The sequence below is a fragment of the Scyliorhinus canicula genome, chromosome 8 (assembly GCF_902713615.1).
Source record: "Scyliorhinus canicula chromosome 8, sScyCan1.1, whole genome shotgun sequence".
Lineage (NCBI taxonomy): Eukaryota > Metazoa > Chordata > Chondrichthyes > Carcharhiniformes > Scyliorhinidae > Scyliorhinus > Scyliorhinus canicula.
The window spans coordinates 82,165,044-82,181,785 of NC_052153.1; the positions used below are offsets into that span (position 1 = coordinate 82,165,044).

The following is a 16,742-nucleotide window of genomic DNA, read 5'->3' on the forward strand; positions in this document are numbered from 1 at the left end:
TAACAAGGGCAGAAGACAAGGCATTAAATTAATAATGGGAGATGGTGGTAATATTCAAGGAAAGGGTAAATTCAAAAGCAGTAAAGGAACTGTGGAGCAGTAGGCTGTAGAACAGAGCAGAAGTTCGGGTAAGAATTGGCAGAGTGGGTCAGGAAGGGACAGTGAAAGTAACAAAGGTAATGGGGAACTAGTGACTTGGGTCATGTCAAGGAAAATTTAAAACCAAAAGTGTCAAAGCTAAAAACTGTCCAAATGTGTGAAGCATTCACAACAAATTGATGGTACAGATTGCAGTTAAATGGAAAAGAAGGAAGGACAACCCTAAAAATAATAGTTGGGATAAAACAGAAGAGTAAGAATCATCGCTTAGAAAATTAAAAAAATAGAATCAATTTTGATGAAGCTAATAAAAAAAAGGAAGGGAGAGGAATCACGAGTGGGGGGTGTTTATAGGCTTAGTTGTGTGGAGCAGAATATAAATCGAGCAATCAGTTGGGGAACATGCTAGTTGGGTTTTGTGTTGTCCAATAAGAAAGAGTTAGCTAATAATCATTTTGTAATGGAGTTTCTTGGGATGAGTGATCAAAATATGCTAGACTGTCTTCTGGACTATAAGTGATTTAGTTAAATCTTAACTCTGGTTTTAAATTTAAACACATCATACTGAATAAGTTTGAGGGGTAAATTTACTAAGTTAGATTGGGAAGGAACATTGTAAGAAATTATGGTAGACCATAGCTGACATTTCAAGAATGAATACATAATTTGCAGCACGGTAGCACAGTGGTTAACACTGTGGCTTCACAGCACCAGGGTCCCAGGTTTGATTCCCGGCTTGGGTCACTGACTGTGCGGGGTCTGCACGTTCTCCCCGTGTCTGCGCGAGTTTCCTCCGGGTGCTTCTGTTTCCTCCCACAACTCCCGAAAGACTTGCTGTTAGGTAATTTGGGCATTCTGAATTCTCCTTCTGTGTACCTGAACAGGTGTCCGAATGTGGTGACTAGGGGCTTTTCACAGTAACTTCATTGCAGTGTTAATGTAAGCCTACTTATGACAATAAAGATTATTATTATTAATAAAATACACATTACTTTAAGGCACAAATCCCATAGTTGTCCTACTTTGGTTAACGAGATGAGTTAAATGGCATTGGGTCAAAAAAAAGACCCATACAATGTTGCCAAGAAAGAATAATAAGCCTAAAGATTGGGTGGATTTTAGAATTCATTGAAGGAGAGCCAAGAAATTGATGACAGATGAAAAAAGAATATGACAGTAGGTTACTGGTATAAAAATTTGAAAAGATTAGAGAAAGAATGAGGGCCCAATCGAGGCAGAGACAAGTGAAAGCATAACAAGGGAAAAGGAAATGGTGAAGAGACACCAAACAGGCACTTTGCATCAAGTTTTCATAGTAGGTGATATAAAAATAATTGGATTTCAAGAGGGACTATGTGTAAATAATTAGAACCGTAAAAATGAATTGGATATCAAGAGGGATTATGTGTAAATAATTAGAACCGGAAAAATGAATGGGACTAAGTGGTGACAAATGCTCTGGCCCCGAGAACGTGCGTCCTAAGAGTTTAAGAGGTAATTAGAGAGGCAGTGGGTGCATTGGTTTTCATCCTGCAAAATTCCTTAGACTCCAGAGCAATTCAAAGGATTGGAAAGTTACGCACATAACCCCACTATTTAAGAAGGAAGGAAGGAGAAAACTGGGAATTGTAAGTCAGTTAGCATAACATTAGTAGACAAGTGCTAGAATCTAGATATGTGATAGAGCACTTAGAAAATCATAATATGATCATGGGTCAACACAGATTTATTGAAAGGAAAATTGCATTGGCAATTTCTTTTGAGCCCATTGAGCATGTAATTAGCAAGATGGATAAGGGAGAAACGGGTAGATGTTGGGTACTTGTATTTTAAAAAAAAACACATTATGATAAAGTGCCAAATGAGCTATTATGCAAAATTAGAACTCCTGAATTAATATATCAGCATGGGTTGATTAACAGTCAGAAAACAGTGGGAAGAAGTAGCAGGGCACTGCAAGAATCAGTATTTGGGCCTCCGTTATTAACAGTCTTGATGATTAACTTGGATGAGCAGACTGTGGGTAAAGTACTCCGGTTACTTGGCTGGGAAAATAGAGAAGCTATTGCGTGATGGTGAGAGTTTAGGTGAGTGGGCAATTACATGATAGTTGGAATACAGTGTGTGAAATATGGATTTATCCACTTTGGTAAGTAAAATAACAAAGTAGAATATTTTTTGAATGGTGAGAGAAAACGTGTACTTTCAGAGGGACCTGGGTGGCATGGTGGCACAATGGTTGGCACTGCTGTGTCTCAACATCAGGGATCCAAGTTCAATTGGGTCTTCAGTGACCGACAGTGTGGAAAATTGCCCAGGTGTGTCCTGTACACAAGAAACATGACACCCAACCCAGCCTATTAGCCTACTCTCTATCATAAGACCATAAGATATAGGAGCAGAATTGGGCCACGGCCCATCGAGTCTGCTCCGCCATTCAATCATGGCTGATATTTTCTCATCCCCATTCTCCTGCCTTCTCTCCATAACCCCTGATCCCCTATTAATCAAGAACCTATCTATCTCTGCCTCAGACTACATCCCTGGTCTTGTATTCTAGCCCTCAGCAAAGTGATGGAAGGATTCAACAGTGCTATCAAGCAGCACTTGAGCAGAAATAACCTGCTCACCGATTGGTTGCACCAGGGTCACTCAGCTCCTGCCTGACTTTATTACAAACTTGGTTAAAACATCGACAAAAGAGCTGAATGCCAGAGGTGAGAATGATTGCCCTTGACATCAAAGCTACGTTTGACCGAGTGTGGCATCAAGGAGCCCTAGCAAAACTGGAGTCAATGGAAATCAGGGGGGATACTCTCCGCTGCTTGGAGTCATACCTATCACAAAGGACGATGTTTGTGGTGGTTGGGGGGGTTAAGCATCTCCGCTCCACGACATCACTGCAGGAATTCTTCCCAGGCCCAACCACCCTCAGCTGCTTCATTAATGACCTCCCTTCTATCATAAGGTCAGAAGTGGGGATGTTGGCAGATGTTCAACACCATTCACGACTCCTCAGATAACAAAGCAGTTCATGTTCAAATGCAGCAAAACCTGGATAATATATATCCAGGCTTGGTCAAACAAGTGACAAGTTACATTCATGCCAAGCAATGACCATCTCCTACAAGGGAGGATCTAACCATCGCCCCATGACATTCAATGGCATTACCATTGCTGAATTCCCCACAATCAGCATCCTGGGGACTACCATTGATCAGAAACTGAACTAGACTAGCCATATTAATACTGTGCCTACCAAAGGAAGTCAAAGGCTAGGAATTCTACGGTGAGTAATTCACCTCTCTGACTCCCCATAGCCTGTCCACCATCTACAAGTGACAAATCAGGAGTATAATGAAATACTCTCCCACTTGCCTGGATGAGTGCAGCTCCAACAAAACTCAAGAAACTTGACACCACCCAAGACAAAGCCTGCTTGATTGCTACCCCTTCCACAAACATTCATTCCCTCCACTACTGACGAACAGTGGCAACAGTGTGTACCGTCTACAAGATGCAGGAACACGCCAAGGTTCTTGAGACAGCACCTTCCAAACCCACTACCATCTAGAAGGACAAGAGATGCCTGGGAACCCCACCACCTGGAGGTTCCTCTCCAAGTCACTGACCACGCCAATTTGGAAATATATTCCTGTTCCTTTGCTGTCACTGGACCGAAATCCTGGAACTCCCTCCCTACCAGCAATGTGCATATACCTACATATCCAGACTGCAACGTTTCAAGAAGGCAGCTCAACACCACCTTCCGCCTGAAGAGCAACTAGAGTTCGGCAACCAATGCTGGCCTAGCCAGCGCCGCCCACATCTCATAAATGAACAAAAAACAATTTGTTTTCTGTCCTTGCACCTATTTCACACAAAAAGAGTCTTCGACATGATGGGAATGATTGGGGTTCCTCGATGCTCTTGGGAGGTTAAAAGGGATTCTGTGACTTGAAACGTTTGGGAAACCCTGATACAGGGCATTGGTGGGGGTCACACTTGGTTGGGGGGGGGGGGGGGGCCATTGTGTGCAAATTCAGTCTCCTTCCATGAGGAAGGACATACTGGCCCGAGAGGGAGTGTAATGAAAGCTCACCAGACTGGTTCCCGGGATGGGGGGATTGTTGGACGATGGGAGATTGAGTAAATTAGGCCTACTATCCTTGGAATTTAAAAGAATGAGAGGTGATCTAATTTAAATATATCAAATTCTTAAGGGACTTGGCAAGATAGATGCTGAGAAAATGCTTTACCTGGCTGGGGGAATCTAGAACACATGATCGCAGTCTTAGAATAAGGGATCATCCATTTAGTCCTGAGATGAGGAAAATCCTCTTCACTTGAAGGGTTGTGAATCTTTGAAGTTTCTACAAAGAGCTGTGAATTTTTTAGTTGTTGCATGTATGCAAGACCTGAGGTCCCTAGATTTTTACATACAAAGGGAATTGAGTGATTTGGGGGATAGTACATGAAAGTGGAGTTGTGGAGATATCCCATGACCTTGTTGAATGGCAAGCAGCCTTGGAGGGCCAGATAGCCTGTACCATATCTTCTTATGTTCCAATAATTTAAAAATAATCTAATTTTATATGGACCATGACAAAACCACCTGTGAAAAATATTGAACCAAGAATCATATTGAAAAGAAAATCCATTTGGCTCATTCGGCTAACCCTATCCCTAACTTATTCACTTGGTAGATTAAATATTACCTCTGAAGTTTTTTCTTCATCCCTTGAAATAATTGAAAAAAAACTCCAAAGTACCACCACACAAGTCTCATTTACAGCTGCTCATGAACCATTTTATTGATATGTAGTAGATTTAAAGAAACAATTTAAAATTATTATTTTGCTATCTGTAGTCCAAAATAATCAGCTGAAGGTGCTTTGTGATGTAACTTTGCCTTTGTGATCTCACAACAACAGAGTTGTGGTTTTGATTTCCATTGGTGTTTGTTATTTTTCTCACAAATATCCTTGTTTAGTTATCGGTTATATTTTAAGCAACAGCCACTGATTCCTGTGTAATTGGATAAAAGCGATACTATCAGAAAATGGAGGACGAGAGCCCCGGACAAGATGAGATGTACAGTAACAATTGCAAATAAATGCTGTGTTTTATAAGCATGGAAGTCTAAAAAAGTTCTGAATTGAAATTGCCATGGCTAGGAAGAGAAAGAGAATACAGGTTACTTTGTGTTTTACACATGAAATGTGACTGAGAACTGGTAGCAAACTTTGAAAACATATGCAGTAAAAACACACCTGGTAGCAACAAAATAATGCAGCATTCCAAAATTGTAAATATTTTAAATCGTCCTTTGGAATTTTGGACCCTTTTTTTAACAGATCCATTTGCAAAGAGTTAAAATAGGGTTCATTATTTCTGTTTGTGATGATCTTTAATTTTTCAATGTAGTTGTGTAAAGGAGACAGCTGAAATTCTGTGGTTTTGAGGTATATAGGTCTTATTCTAAGAAAACGCTAAAGATAGTATACATTTTTGTTGGTTCCAATTGAATATTTTGCTTTGTTCTCAGGAACACCCGTATCCTTGGTCTTCTTGGCCAGCTAGAGAAGATCAGTTTGGAATCAGCATTGCAAGACGTGGACAATGTCCGTCATATCACTTCCAAGCTGCTTCATTTGGTTCAGACTCAAGGTAATTTTGCAAGATATTTATATTTGTAGTTTTTAATGTTTAAATAAATGAAATACTGTTTATGTTTGACTAAAATAGGTGGAATTAAGCAGGCACATGCGTATAATTGCATATACACTGTATGCAATAACTTCAGACCATTGTTTCTATACTCTAGGTTAGGACCTGTGGAAGAAAGCAAGTGGTATCTTAGTCTCTCTCTTTACTCCACTCTCTTCTTTACTCTTGTTATGGGCCAGGGTTTAGAGAACCCCAAAGTATATCATGGAGTTCACCTGACCCATAACTTTTAATAGATTGTGGTATGGGGAGCTCACGGCCCACTCTACAGGTGTGGTACAGCAGAAATGGAAAAGTATTTTTTAAAGCAAAACAATGTTTATTCTATGAACTCAAGTTAACCTTTTTAAAACATACAGTGAACATCTTAGCAACCATTAATTCAAATATAACCCCTAAAGTATACAACACTAAGTAATGCTTAATAACTTCCCAAACAACATCCAGAAGACAAAAGAAACACCTTTTTAACAGAAGCACATTAGGTTTACATTCACTACTGAGTATGAGTATGTTTGAACAACAACCCCATTGGTGTTGACCTTTATTGAACATTTTACGATTATCTTGTTGTTGTGAGGACTAAGTTTCAACAATTTTTACTCATCTCTCTCTCTTCCTTTTGTCAATGATATAATTTGTTGTCCTTCATAGGTTACATACAGATAAAATCAGAAAACCAAACCTTTGACTCAACCAGCCCTTGTTATCCTTCATATGACAGCAGTATGTTTTCTGTTCATTCTGCTATGGCCTGGATGGGTTTAAAACATTTCTGGTACATTATTTTATTAAAGCTACAGAGGACATTATTCTAGATATTTGCTGCCTTGTGGTTTTTTCAGAGAATGTTTACGCTCAGATTGAGTAAGTGATCAGACCATTTTCTAAAAAGAATGATATAAGTAACATTGTGAAATGGACCATATATTTATCACATCTGCATGTTTTTCTTGTCAACATAATTTTGCTTCTTGTTACCATGTTTTTACATGAATTATTTCCATTATAAATTCCGGTGTTCGCATTTATAAAGAAAAATGGTCCATGTAATTACAAGTGACAATTTTGTACCATCTGGCCACTGGGTGGCTTTGCCCTAACCACCTCAGAATTTTTTCTTTTGCGTTTTTATTCCTCAGTAACAGATTTCCATGTTCCAAAAAGAAAATGACATGATTTTATTTATCATTTGCATCTTCCAATGCCTTCATTAAAGGTTTTATTTATAAACCCAAGTGCCTGTTTAAAAAAAAAACAGGGGCATGAGCTAGATAATTTTACCCTGAGCTTTGATGCTTTGAGCTCAACTTGGAATGTGCAATCTTTTTGTCCTGTGACTCATTTCCCAGGATGCAGCAGTGCCATTTAACCAGCCTTCCCAATGAATTTTGTTCTGTAGTGTCCATCCCTTTCTGCTTAGTTTAAAAATATATATATTTCAAAAGCTTACTGAACTTTATATTTTTGAGAGGCTATGTCTGTATGTGTGAGAGAAAGCAAGAAAACAAAATTATAGTATGCTGACTACACAGCTGTTGGCCTTTGCTTTGTGTTCTGTGTTCAGCAAATTTATTATTTTGACTGGAGCTGGGAAAATGGGGGGTGGGCAGCAGGGCAGTGGTGGGAATTGGGGGTGGCAGAGAGCAGTCTCAAAAACACAAGTTTATTTTTGAACACAATTCGTTATGTCACTTAGGTCTTGTTGAATATTGGAAAAGCTAAATGCAAATTTTCTTGAAGATTTTCTAATTTCTAACAACCGTGGGATATAGAGCATAGGGTGAATGCAAATAGACAGTCTTGTCCTCCATTTAATTTGATTTTTACTAAATTTATGGGGCTGGTTTCGCACAGTGGGCTAAGACAGCTGGCTTGTAATGCAGAACAATGCCAGCAGCGCAGGTTCAATTCCCGTTCCAGCCTCCCCGAACAGATGCCGGAATGTGGTGTCTAGGGGCTTTTCACAGTAACTTCATTGAAGCCTACTTGTGACAATAAGCGATTATTATTATTTTTAGAAGCAGGATTTTTAGAGGAGGATGCAGGGTTTCCCCAAGTAGCTGAAGGAAAGTTGACGGGGATAATAATGTAGCACAGGTATTAGGGGAGGTTTCCATGTTTGGCATGAGCTCCTACTTTGTGTCAACAGCAAATTTTGTGATTGTTTCCTGTGATGAACTCCAAATCATGTACATCTGCTTCAGTAATGACCAATAAGAGGGAGGTGCAATGACTCAAGGTGGGAATGCTCAGTTCAGAATGTTCAAGACTGTGATTGATTCTTGGAATCTAAGATGTAGGATCTCTTATTTATCTTCCAAATAAGAGTTGACAGTCCGGTTGATTGGAGGTGTCCAAAATACAACTTTATTGCTGATTATTTCACTTTAGTACACTTGCATGAGAACAGAATCAAAACTTAGATCAAAATAATACATAAACTGGTCAGAAAATAGTGAAAAAGCATTAAAACATAAGAAAAATATAAAGAAATTACTTTAAAACAAAAGTAATGTAACAGTGATTCAAGAATTAGGAAAAACAAGCATTCAGAACAAACTATTGATCATACGGTCATATTCTTAAGGAAATCCTTATCTATAGTTTAGTTCCTTATTGATTTTCCATTGGTTCTAATTTTCAGCTGAGGCTTCCTGATTTGTTCAAATAGGTATCAATTACTTAAAAGGTGATTAATTAATTAAACATTGGTCATTTACTCAAGATTAACTAATATTCCCCTGGCATAGTCTCATATCTTCATGCACTTTCTCACAAGGCGAGAGTCTTTTGCTTCATGGCTAGCCATCAACCTTGCTGTAGTTACTTGTTTGTTGCGGTTTTTGTTAAATGTATTTTCAATACAATGGTTTATTCATATTATGTTTCATAGTATAGTTTAGAAAGAACATTCATTGCAACCATGTGTGTACCTTGCAGACATGACCTTAAAGTTCAACAGTTTATTCATTATCTAGAACAGTGACTATATTTTTGCAGACTAGGTATTTTCTTTAAAAATCATTTTATTCCCTAGCCATATACTCAATGAATTTCTTAAAGACACCAAACAGATAATATCCTGACAAGTGCCAAATTATGACTATTTCAGATAAGCTAAAAACCAGCCATCTCCTCTCAGTCCCCCACTATCAGTATTAGGTGTCATCATTGACACTGAATCGAACCAGTCTGATCAACACTACAGGGCAGAGACTGACGCGTGGCATACCTAACCCCTCAAAATTCCGTCCACCATTTACAAAGTTTATCAGGAGTGTGATGGAATAATCACTGCTTGCCAGGATGGGTATAGCCACAATAACATTGAGTAAGCTTGCCAACATCCAGGATAGAGCTTTTCATTTAATGTCACCAGCACTAGAGCTGATGTAGCTCGTCTCCATCACTGGTGCACTCTGACTGTTTGATTTTTATTCCATAGGATACACAATAGGAAGTCAACAACATTATTGCAGAAGCATTTATTTCCATTTAATAATAATAATCTTTATTGTCACAAGTAATGGGAAATTGTTCCATTGTGCAGACGCAGCAAGGGTTCATAAAGGGCAGGTCGTGCTAACTAATTTTGTGGAATTTTTTGAGTACATTACCAGTGCAGTAGATAACGGGGAGCCAATGGATGTGGTACATCTGGATTTCCAGAAAGCTTTTGACAAGGTGCCACACAAAAGATTGCTGCATATGATAAAAATGCATGGCATTAAGGATAAAGATGAGGATTGGTTAATTAATAGAAAGCAAAGAGTGGGGATTAATGGGTGTTTCTCTGGTTGGCAATCAGTAGCTAGTGGTGTCCCTCAGGGATCTGTGTTGGGCCCACAATTGTTCACAATTTACATAGATGATTTGGAGTTGGGGACCAAGTGCAATGTGTCCAAGTTTGCAGACGACACTAAGATGAGTGGTAAAGCAAAACGTGCAGAGGATACCGGAAGTCTGCAGAGGGATTTGGATAGGTTAAGTGAATGGGCTAGGGTCTGGCAGATGAATACAATGTTTACAAATGTGAGGTTATCCATTTTGGTAGGAATAACAGCAAAAGGGATTATTATTTAAATGATAAAATATTAAAACATGCCGCTGTGCAGAGACTTGGGTGTGCTAGTGCGTGAGTTGCAAAAAGTTGGTTTGCAGGTGCAACAGGTGATTAAGAAGGCAAATGAAGATTTGTCCTTCATTGCTGGAGGGATGGAGTTTAAGACTAGGGAGGATATGCTGCAATTGTATAAGGTGTTAGTGAGGCTCACCTGGAGTATTGTGTTCAGTATTGGTCTCCTTACCTGAGAAAGGACATACTGGCACTGGAGGGTGTGCAGAGGAGATGCACTAGGTTAATCCCAGAGTTGAAGGGGTTGGATTACGAGGAGAAGTTGAGTAGACTGGGACTGTACTCGTTGGAATTTAGAAAGATGCGGGGGGGATCTTTTAGAAACATATAAAATTATGAAGGGAATAGATAGGATAGATGCGGGCAGGTTGTTTCCACTGGCGGGTGAAAGCAGAATTAGGAGGCACAGCATCAAAATAAGGGGAAGTAGATTTAGGACTGAGTTTAGGAGCAACCTCTTCACCCAAAGGGTTGTGAATCTATGGAATTCCTTGCCCAGTGAAGCAGTTGAGGCTCTTTCATTAAATATTTTTAAGATAAAGATAGTTTTTTGAAGAATGAAGGGATTAAGGGTTATGGTGTTCGGGCCAGAAAGTGGAGCTGAGTCCAAAAAAAATCAGCTATGATCTAATTGAATGGCGGAGCAGGCTCGAGGGGCCAGATGGCCTACTCCTGTTCTTAGTTCTTATGTTCTTAAGTAGGCTTATGTTGCAATGAAGTTACTGTGAAAAGCTCCTAGTTGCCACATTCCGGTGCCTGTTCGGGTACACAGAGGGAAAATTCAATGTCCAAATTACCTAACAGCACGTCTTTCGGGACTAGTGGCAGGAAACCGGAGGAAACGCACGCGAACACTGGGAGAGTGTGCAGACTCTGCACAGACAGTGACCCACCTGGGAATCTAATCTGGGAGCCTGGCGCTGTGAAGCCACTGTGCTACCTTTCTGCCCCCTGAGAGACTGTTTGATCTCTAATTGATCTGAGAGACTGTTTGATTTCTAATTGATCTGAGAGACAGTTTGATTTCTAATTGATATGAGAGACAGTTGGATATCTCATTGACCAGAGAGGCAGTTAGATTTCTAATGACCTGAATGACCGTGTTTGGAAAATTAACAAATCTATTCTGTGTCTCTCTCTTTTTCCCTTTCATCTCCTTTTCTTTTTCCTCTTTCTCCTTTTCCCTGATATGTACCTCCTTTCTCTTTTTGTTCTGCTAGGGCTATTCTTTCTTTTTCCCTTTCTTCGGTCTCCATTTCTTTTTCCCTGATCTGTATCTCCCTTTCACTCGCTTTTTGTTCTGCTTGGGCTATTCTCTTTTTTTTCTCTCCTTTTCTTTTCCCCTGATCTGTACCTCCCTTTCTCTCGCTTTTTGTTCTGCAAGGGCTATTCTTTTTCCCATTCTTTGCTCTTCTTTTCTTTTTCCCTGATCTGTATCTCCCTTTCACTCGCTTTTTGTTCTGAACATAGAGCATAGAAATGTACAGCACAGTACAGGCCCTTCGGCCGACGATGTTGTGCCGAATTAGTCTGAAACTAAGATCAAATCAACCTACTCCCAATCATTCTAGTGCACTCCATATGCCTATCTAATAACCGCTTGAAAGTTCCTAAAGTGTCCGACTCCACTACCATAGCTGGGAGTGCGTTCCACGCCGCAACCACTCTCTTGAGTAAAGAACCTACCTCTGACATCCGTCCTATATCTTCCACCATGAACCTTATAGTTGTGCCCCCTTCTAACAGCTATACCCACCCGAGGAAAAGTCGCTGAATGTCTATCTATCCCTCTCATCATCTTATACACCCCAATTAAGTCACCTCTCCTTCGCTCCAATGAGAAAAGCCCTAGCTCACTCAACATTTCCTCACAAGACCTACCCTCCAATCCAGGCAGCATCCTGGTAAATCTCCTTTGCACCCTTTCCAATGCTTCCATGCTTGGGCTATTCTTTCTTTTTCCCTCATTTCGTATCCAAGCTGCTTTAATTATTTTTCATGTTCAAGCTGCTTGATCTGTAATTGAATTCTTGCCATTTCCAATGATTCTGACTGCGTCTCAGGCAATTTTAAATGCTCAGCTACCGCCGAATTATCTCTTCTATTCGTTATTTTATCAGGCAATGTTAACTGCAATGTTATTGCCAAATCTAAAAGCTTTTTTAAAAAATCTGTTTGTAAGGTACTGCGTGTGATCTTCTCCACCTCCAAAAACTTCTGAGCCTCTGAAAGAGCCATTGTCCACAACACACTCCCTAATTCAACTGGAATACACCACCTGAAAAGCAAACATAAATATGCCCACCCCTCACTGTATTAAAGTTCACTAAGCCAACCCAATCATGAAAGATAGACTTTTTTCCCAGACGAGCTCCCAATTTGTTATGGGCCAGGGTTTAGAAGACTCCAAAGTATATCATGGAGTTCACCTGACCAACAACGGTTTATTGATTTTGGTTACGATGAGCAGAAGGTGTTGAATAACACCTTTCAGGTGTTATTCAACAGAGGCCTTATTCTATCCAGAGGCCTTGGATAGAGTCAGCTTGGATTTAATAATCATAATCTTTACTTTCACAAGAAAGCTTACATTAACACTGCAATGAAGTTACTGTGAAAAGTCCCTAGTCGCCACATTCCAACGCTTGTTCAGGATTTATGAAATGAAATTATGCTTGACAAATCTACTGGAATTTGTCGAGAATGTAACTAGTAGAGTTGCTGACGTGGAGCCAGTGTATGTGGTTTATTTGGACTTTCCGAAGTCCCACAGAAGAGATTAGTGTGTAATATTAAAGCACATGGGATTGGGGGTAGTGTATGAATAGAAAACTGGTTGGCAGACAAGATACAGAGTAGGAATAATCGGGTCTTTTTGACTGGTGGGGTACGGTAAGGATCAGTGGTAGGACCCCAGCTATTTACAATATATATTAATGGTGACTTAGATGAGGGAACTAAATGTAATATCTCCAAATTTGCAGATGAGACAAAGCTGGGTGGGAGGGTGAGCTGTGAGGAGAATGCAGAGATCCTTCAGTATGATCTGGACAAGTTGTGAGTGAGCAAATGCATGGCAGATGCAGTATAATGTGGTTAAATATGAGGTTATCCACTTTGGTAACAAAACAGGAAGGCAGTTTATTATCTAAATGGCCACAGATTGAGAGAGGGGAATATGCAATGAGACCTGGGTGTCCTTGTACACCAGTTGCTGGAAGTAAGCATGCAGGTGCAACAGGCATTAAAGAAATAAAATGGTATGTTGGCCTTCATAGTGAAATGACCCGAGTACAGGAGCAGTGATGTCTTGCTGCAATTATACATGGTCTTGGTGAGACCACACCTATAATATTGTGTGCAGTTTTGATCTCCTTATCTCTGGAAGAGTGCTCTTGTGAAAGAGGGAGTGCAGCGAAGGTTTACCAGACTGTAGTAGGAGGAGAAATCGAGTTAGTTAGGATTACATTCACTGGAGTTTAGAAGAATGAGAGGTGATCTTTAAAAAAAAAACTATAATATTCTAACAGGAACAGACAGGCTAGATGCAGTAAGGATGTTCCTGATGGCAGCGGAGACGAGAACCTAGGGTCACAGTCTAAGGATACAGGGTAAACTATTTAGGACTGAGATGAGGAGAAAGTTTTATCACCTAGACAGTGGTGAGCCTATGGAGTTCCCTACCATAGAAAGCACAGAAATGTTTTCAAGGAGTTGGATGGAGCTCCAGGCACTAAAGGTGTCAAAGGATATGGGGCGAAAGCAGGAACAGGTTACTGTGTTGAATTATAATGAATGGCTGAGCAGGCTCAATGGGCCGAATGGCCTATTCTCCTATGTTCTATGTTATTTATGTAATCACACCATAACTTTTAAATTCTAAATACATAAAATTCATATCTCCTCTCATTTGGAAAAATGTCACAGAATCATAGAACCCCTGCATTATAGAATGAAGGCATTCGGCCCATCGAGTCTGCACCGACCTCCGAAAGAGCACCATACATAGTTCCATACCCCCACTCCATTCTCTAACCTAACCTATACATCTTTGGACTGTGGGTGGGGAGTGAGACCACCCGGAGGAAATCCCACAGACACTGGGGGAACGTTTAAACTCCACACAGTCACCCCAGGCCAGAATCGAACCGGAGCCCCTGGCACTGAGAGGCAGCAGTGCTAACCACTGTGGCACCGGGCCGTCCAGAAAGATTTATATTAAGAATTGTATTTATGAAATTGGATCATGCAATGGAAATTTGTAGAACTTCTCATCTCGTTTTACTTCACTGTTTATTTGACACCTCATGTTGGTTTCTAAGGGGCAGTCTTGACCTTGTACTTAACAGATTCATCTTCAATTACTATTTTTAATTCTGACTTTGCTGAATCAGTGCATTCTTTCCTTTTTACAACACCAACACTTTCTCCACTGTAAGATCTTCATTAGTTCATCATATCCACAATAGCATGATATTCCTGAACTCTCGCACTTGCTCTCGCACTCGCTCTCGCTCTCTTTCTCTCTCCCACTACCTCTCGCGCTCTCTCTCCCCCACTAGCTCTCGTGCTCTCTCTCTCCCCCACGACCTCTCTCTCCCACTAGCTCTCGCTCTCTCTCCCACTAGCTCTCGCTCTCTCTCCCACTAGCTCGCGCTCTCTCTCTCCCACTAGCTCGCGCTCTCTCTCTCCCACTAGCTCTCGCTCTCCCCCACTAGCTCTCGTTCTCTCTCTCTCTCCCCCAATAGCTCTCGCTCTCTCTCTCTCCCACTAGCTCGCGCTCTCTCTCTCTCCCACTAGCTCTCGCTCTCTCTCTCCCACTAGCTCTCGCTCTCTCTCCCCCACTAGCTCTCGCTCTCTCTCTCCCACTAGCTCTCGCTCTCTCCCCCACTAGCTCTTGCTCTCTCTCTCCCACTAGCTCTCTCTCTCTCTCTCTCTCTCTCTCTCTCTCTCTCTCTCTCTCTCCCCCACTAGCTCTCTCTCTCTCTCTCTCTCTCCCCCACTAGCTCTCGCTCTCTCCCTCCCACTAGCTCTCGCTCTCTCTCGCTCTCTCTCTCGCACTAGCTCTCGCTCCCTCCCACTAGCTCTCTCTCTCTTTCCCACTAGCTCTCGCTCTCTCTTTCCCACTAGCTCTCGCGCTCTCTCTCTCTCTCTCCCACTAGCTCTCTCTCTCTCTTTCTTTCCCACTAGCTCTCGCTCTCTCTTTCCCACTAGCTCTCACTCTCTCTCCCACTAGCTCTCACTCTCTCTCCCACTAGCTCTCTCTCTCTCTCCCACTAGCTCTCGCTCTCTCCCTCCCACTAGCTCTCGCTCTCTGTCCCACTAGCTCTCGCTCTCTCTCTCCCACTAGCTCTCGCTCTCTCTCTCCCACTAGCTCTTGCTCTCCCGCTAGCTCTTGCTCTCCCACTAGCTCTCGCTCTCTCCCTCCCACTAGCTCTCGCTCTCTCCCTCCCACTAGAACATAGAACATAGAACAGTACAGCACAGAACAGGCCCTTCGGCCCTCAATGTTGTGCCGAGCCATGATCACCCCACTTAAACCCACGTAACCCCGTAACCCAACAATCCCCCCATTAACCTTACACTACGGGCAATTTAGCATGGCCAATCCACCTAACCCGCACATCTTTGGACTGTGGGAGGAAACCGGAGCACCCGGAGGAAACCCACGCACACACGGGGAGGACGTGCAGACTCCACACAGACAGTGACCCAGCCGGGAATCGAACCTGGGACCCTGGAGCTGTGAAGCATTGATGCTAACCACCATGCTACCGTGAGGCCCCTAATCGCTCTCTCTCCACTAGCTCTCGCTCTCTCCCTCCCACTAGCTCTCGCTCTCTCCCTCCCACTAGCTCTCGCTCTCTCTCTCCCACTAGCTCTCGCTCTCCCACTAGCTCTCGCTCTCTCTCTCTCCCTCCCACTAGCTCTCTCTCTCTCTCTCCCACTAGCTCTTGCTCTCCCTCCCACTAGCTCTTGCTCTCCCTCCCACTAGCTCTTGCTCTCCCTCCCACTAGCTCTCGCTCTCCCTCCCACTAGCTCTCGCTCTCTCTCTCCCACTAGCCCTCTCTCTCTCTCTCCCCCACTAGCTCTCGCTCTCTCCCTCCCACTAGCTCTCGCTCTCTCCCTCCCACTAGCTCTCGCTCACTCTCTCCCACTAGCTCTCGCTCTCTCTCTCTCTCTCTCTCTCTCTCTCTCTCCCCACTAGCTCTCGCTCTCTCTCTCCCCACTAGCTCTCGCTCTCTCTCTCCCACTGGCTCTCGCCATCTCTCCCCCACTAGCTCTCGCTCTCTCTCCCCACTAGCTCTCACTCTCTCTCTCTCTCTCCCACTAGCTCTCACTCACTCTCTCCCACTAGCTCTCGCTCTCTCTCTCTCTCTCTCTCTCTCTCTCTCTCTCTCTCTCTCTCTCTCTCTCTCTCCCCCACTAGCTCTCGCTCTCTCTCTCTCCCCACTAGCTCTCGCTCTCTCTCTCTCCCCACTAGCTCTCGTTCTCTCTCTCTCTCTCTCTCCCCCACTAGCTCTCGCTCTCTCTCTCTCTCTCCCCACTAGCTCTCGCTCTCTCTCTCTCCCCACTAGCTCTCGTTCTCTCCCTCCCACTAGCTCTCGCGCTCTCTCCCCCACTAGCTCTCGCTCTCTCTCTCCCACTAGCTCTCGCTCTATCTCCCCCACTAGCTCTCATTCTCTCCCTCCCACTAGCTCTCGCTCTCTCCCTCCCACAAGCTCTCGCTCTCTCTCCCCCACTAGCTCTCGCTCTCTTGCTCTCTCCCACTAGC

At 42.5% G+C, this 16,742-nt stretch overlaps 1 protein-coding gene across 12 annotated transcripts in view; it reads left to right on the plus strand.

The window, feature by feature from the left end:
• The window catches only part of agtpbp1 (ATP/GTP binding protein 1), a 325,109-nt gene that overhangs the window by 63,584 nt on the left and 244,783 nt on the right, over positions 1–16,742 (plus strand). For 11 of the 12 annotated variants that reach the window (XR_005461593.1, XM_038804830.1, XM_038804835.1 and 8 more), the window contains exon 3: positions 5,648–5,769. Coding sequence is in view for 11 of the 12 variants with exons in the window: in XM_038804830.1 (XP_038660758.1) it covers positions 5,648–5,769 (122 nt within the window). In the remaining variant the exon portion in view is untranslated. Of the gene's footprint in view, positions 1–5,110; positions 5,194–5,647; positions 5,770–16,742 lie in introns of those variants that run through there. The other variant, XM_038804833.1, reaches the window with a different exon arrangement.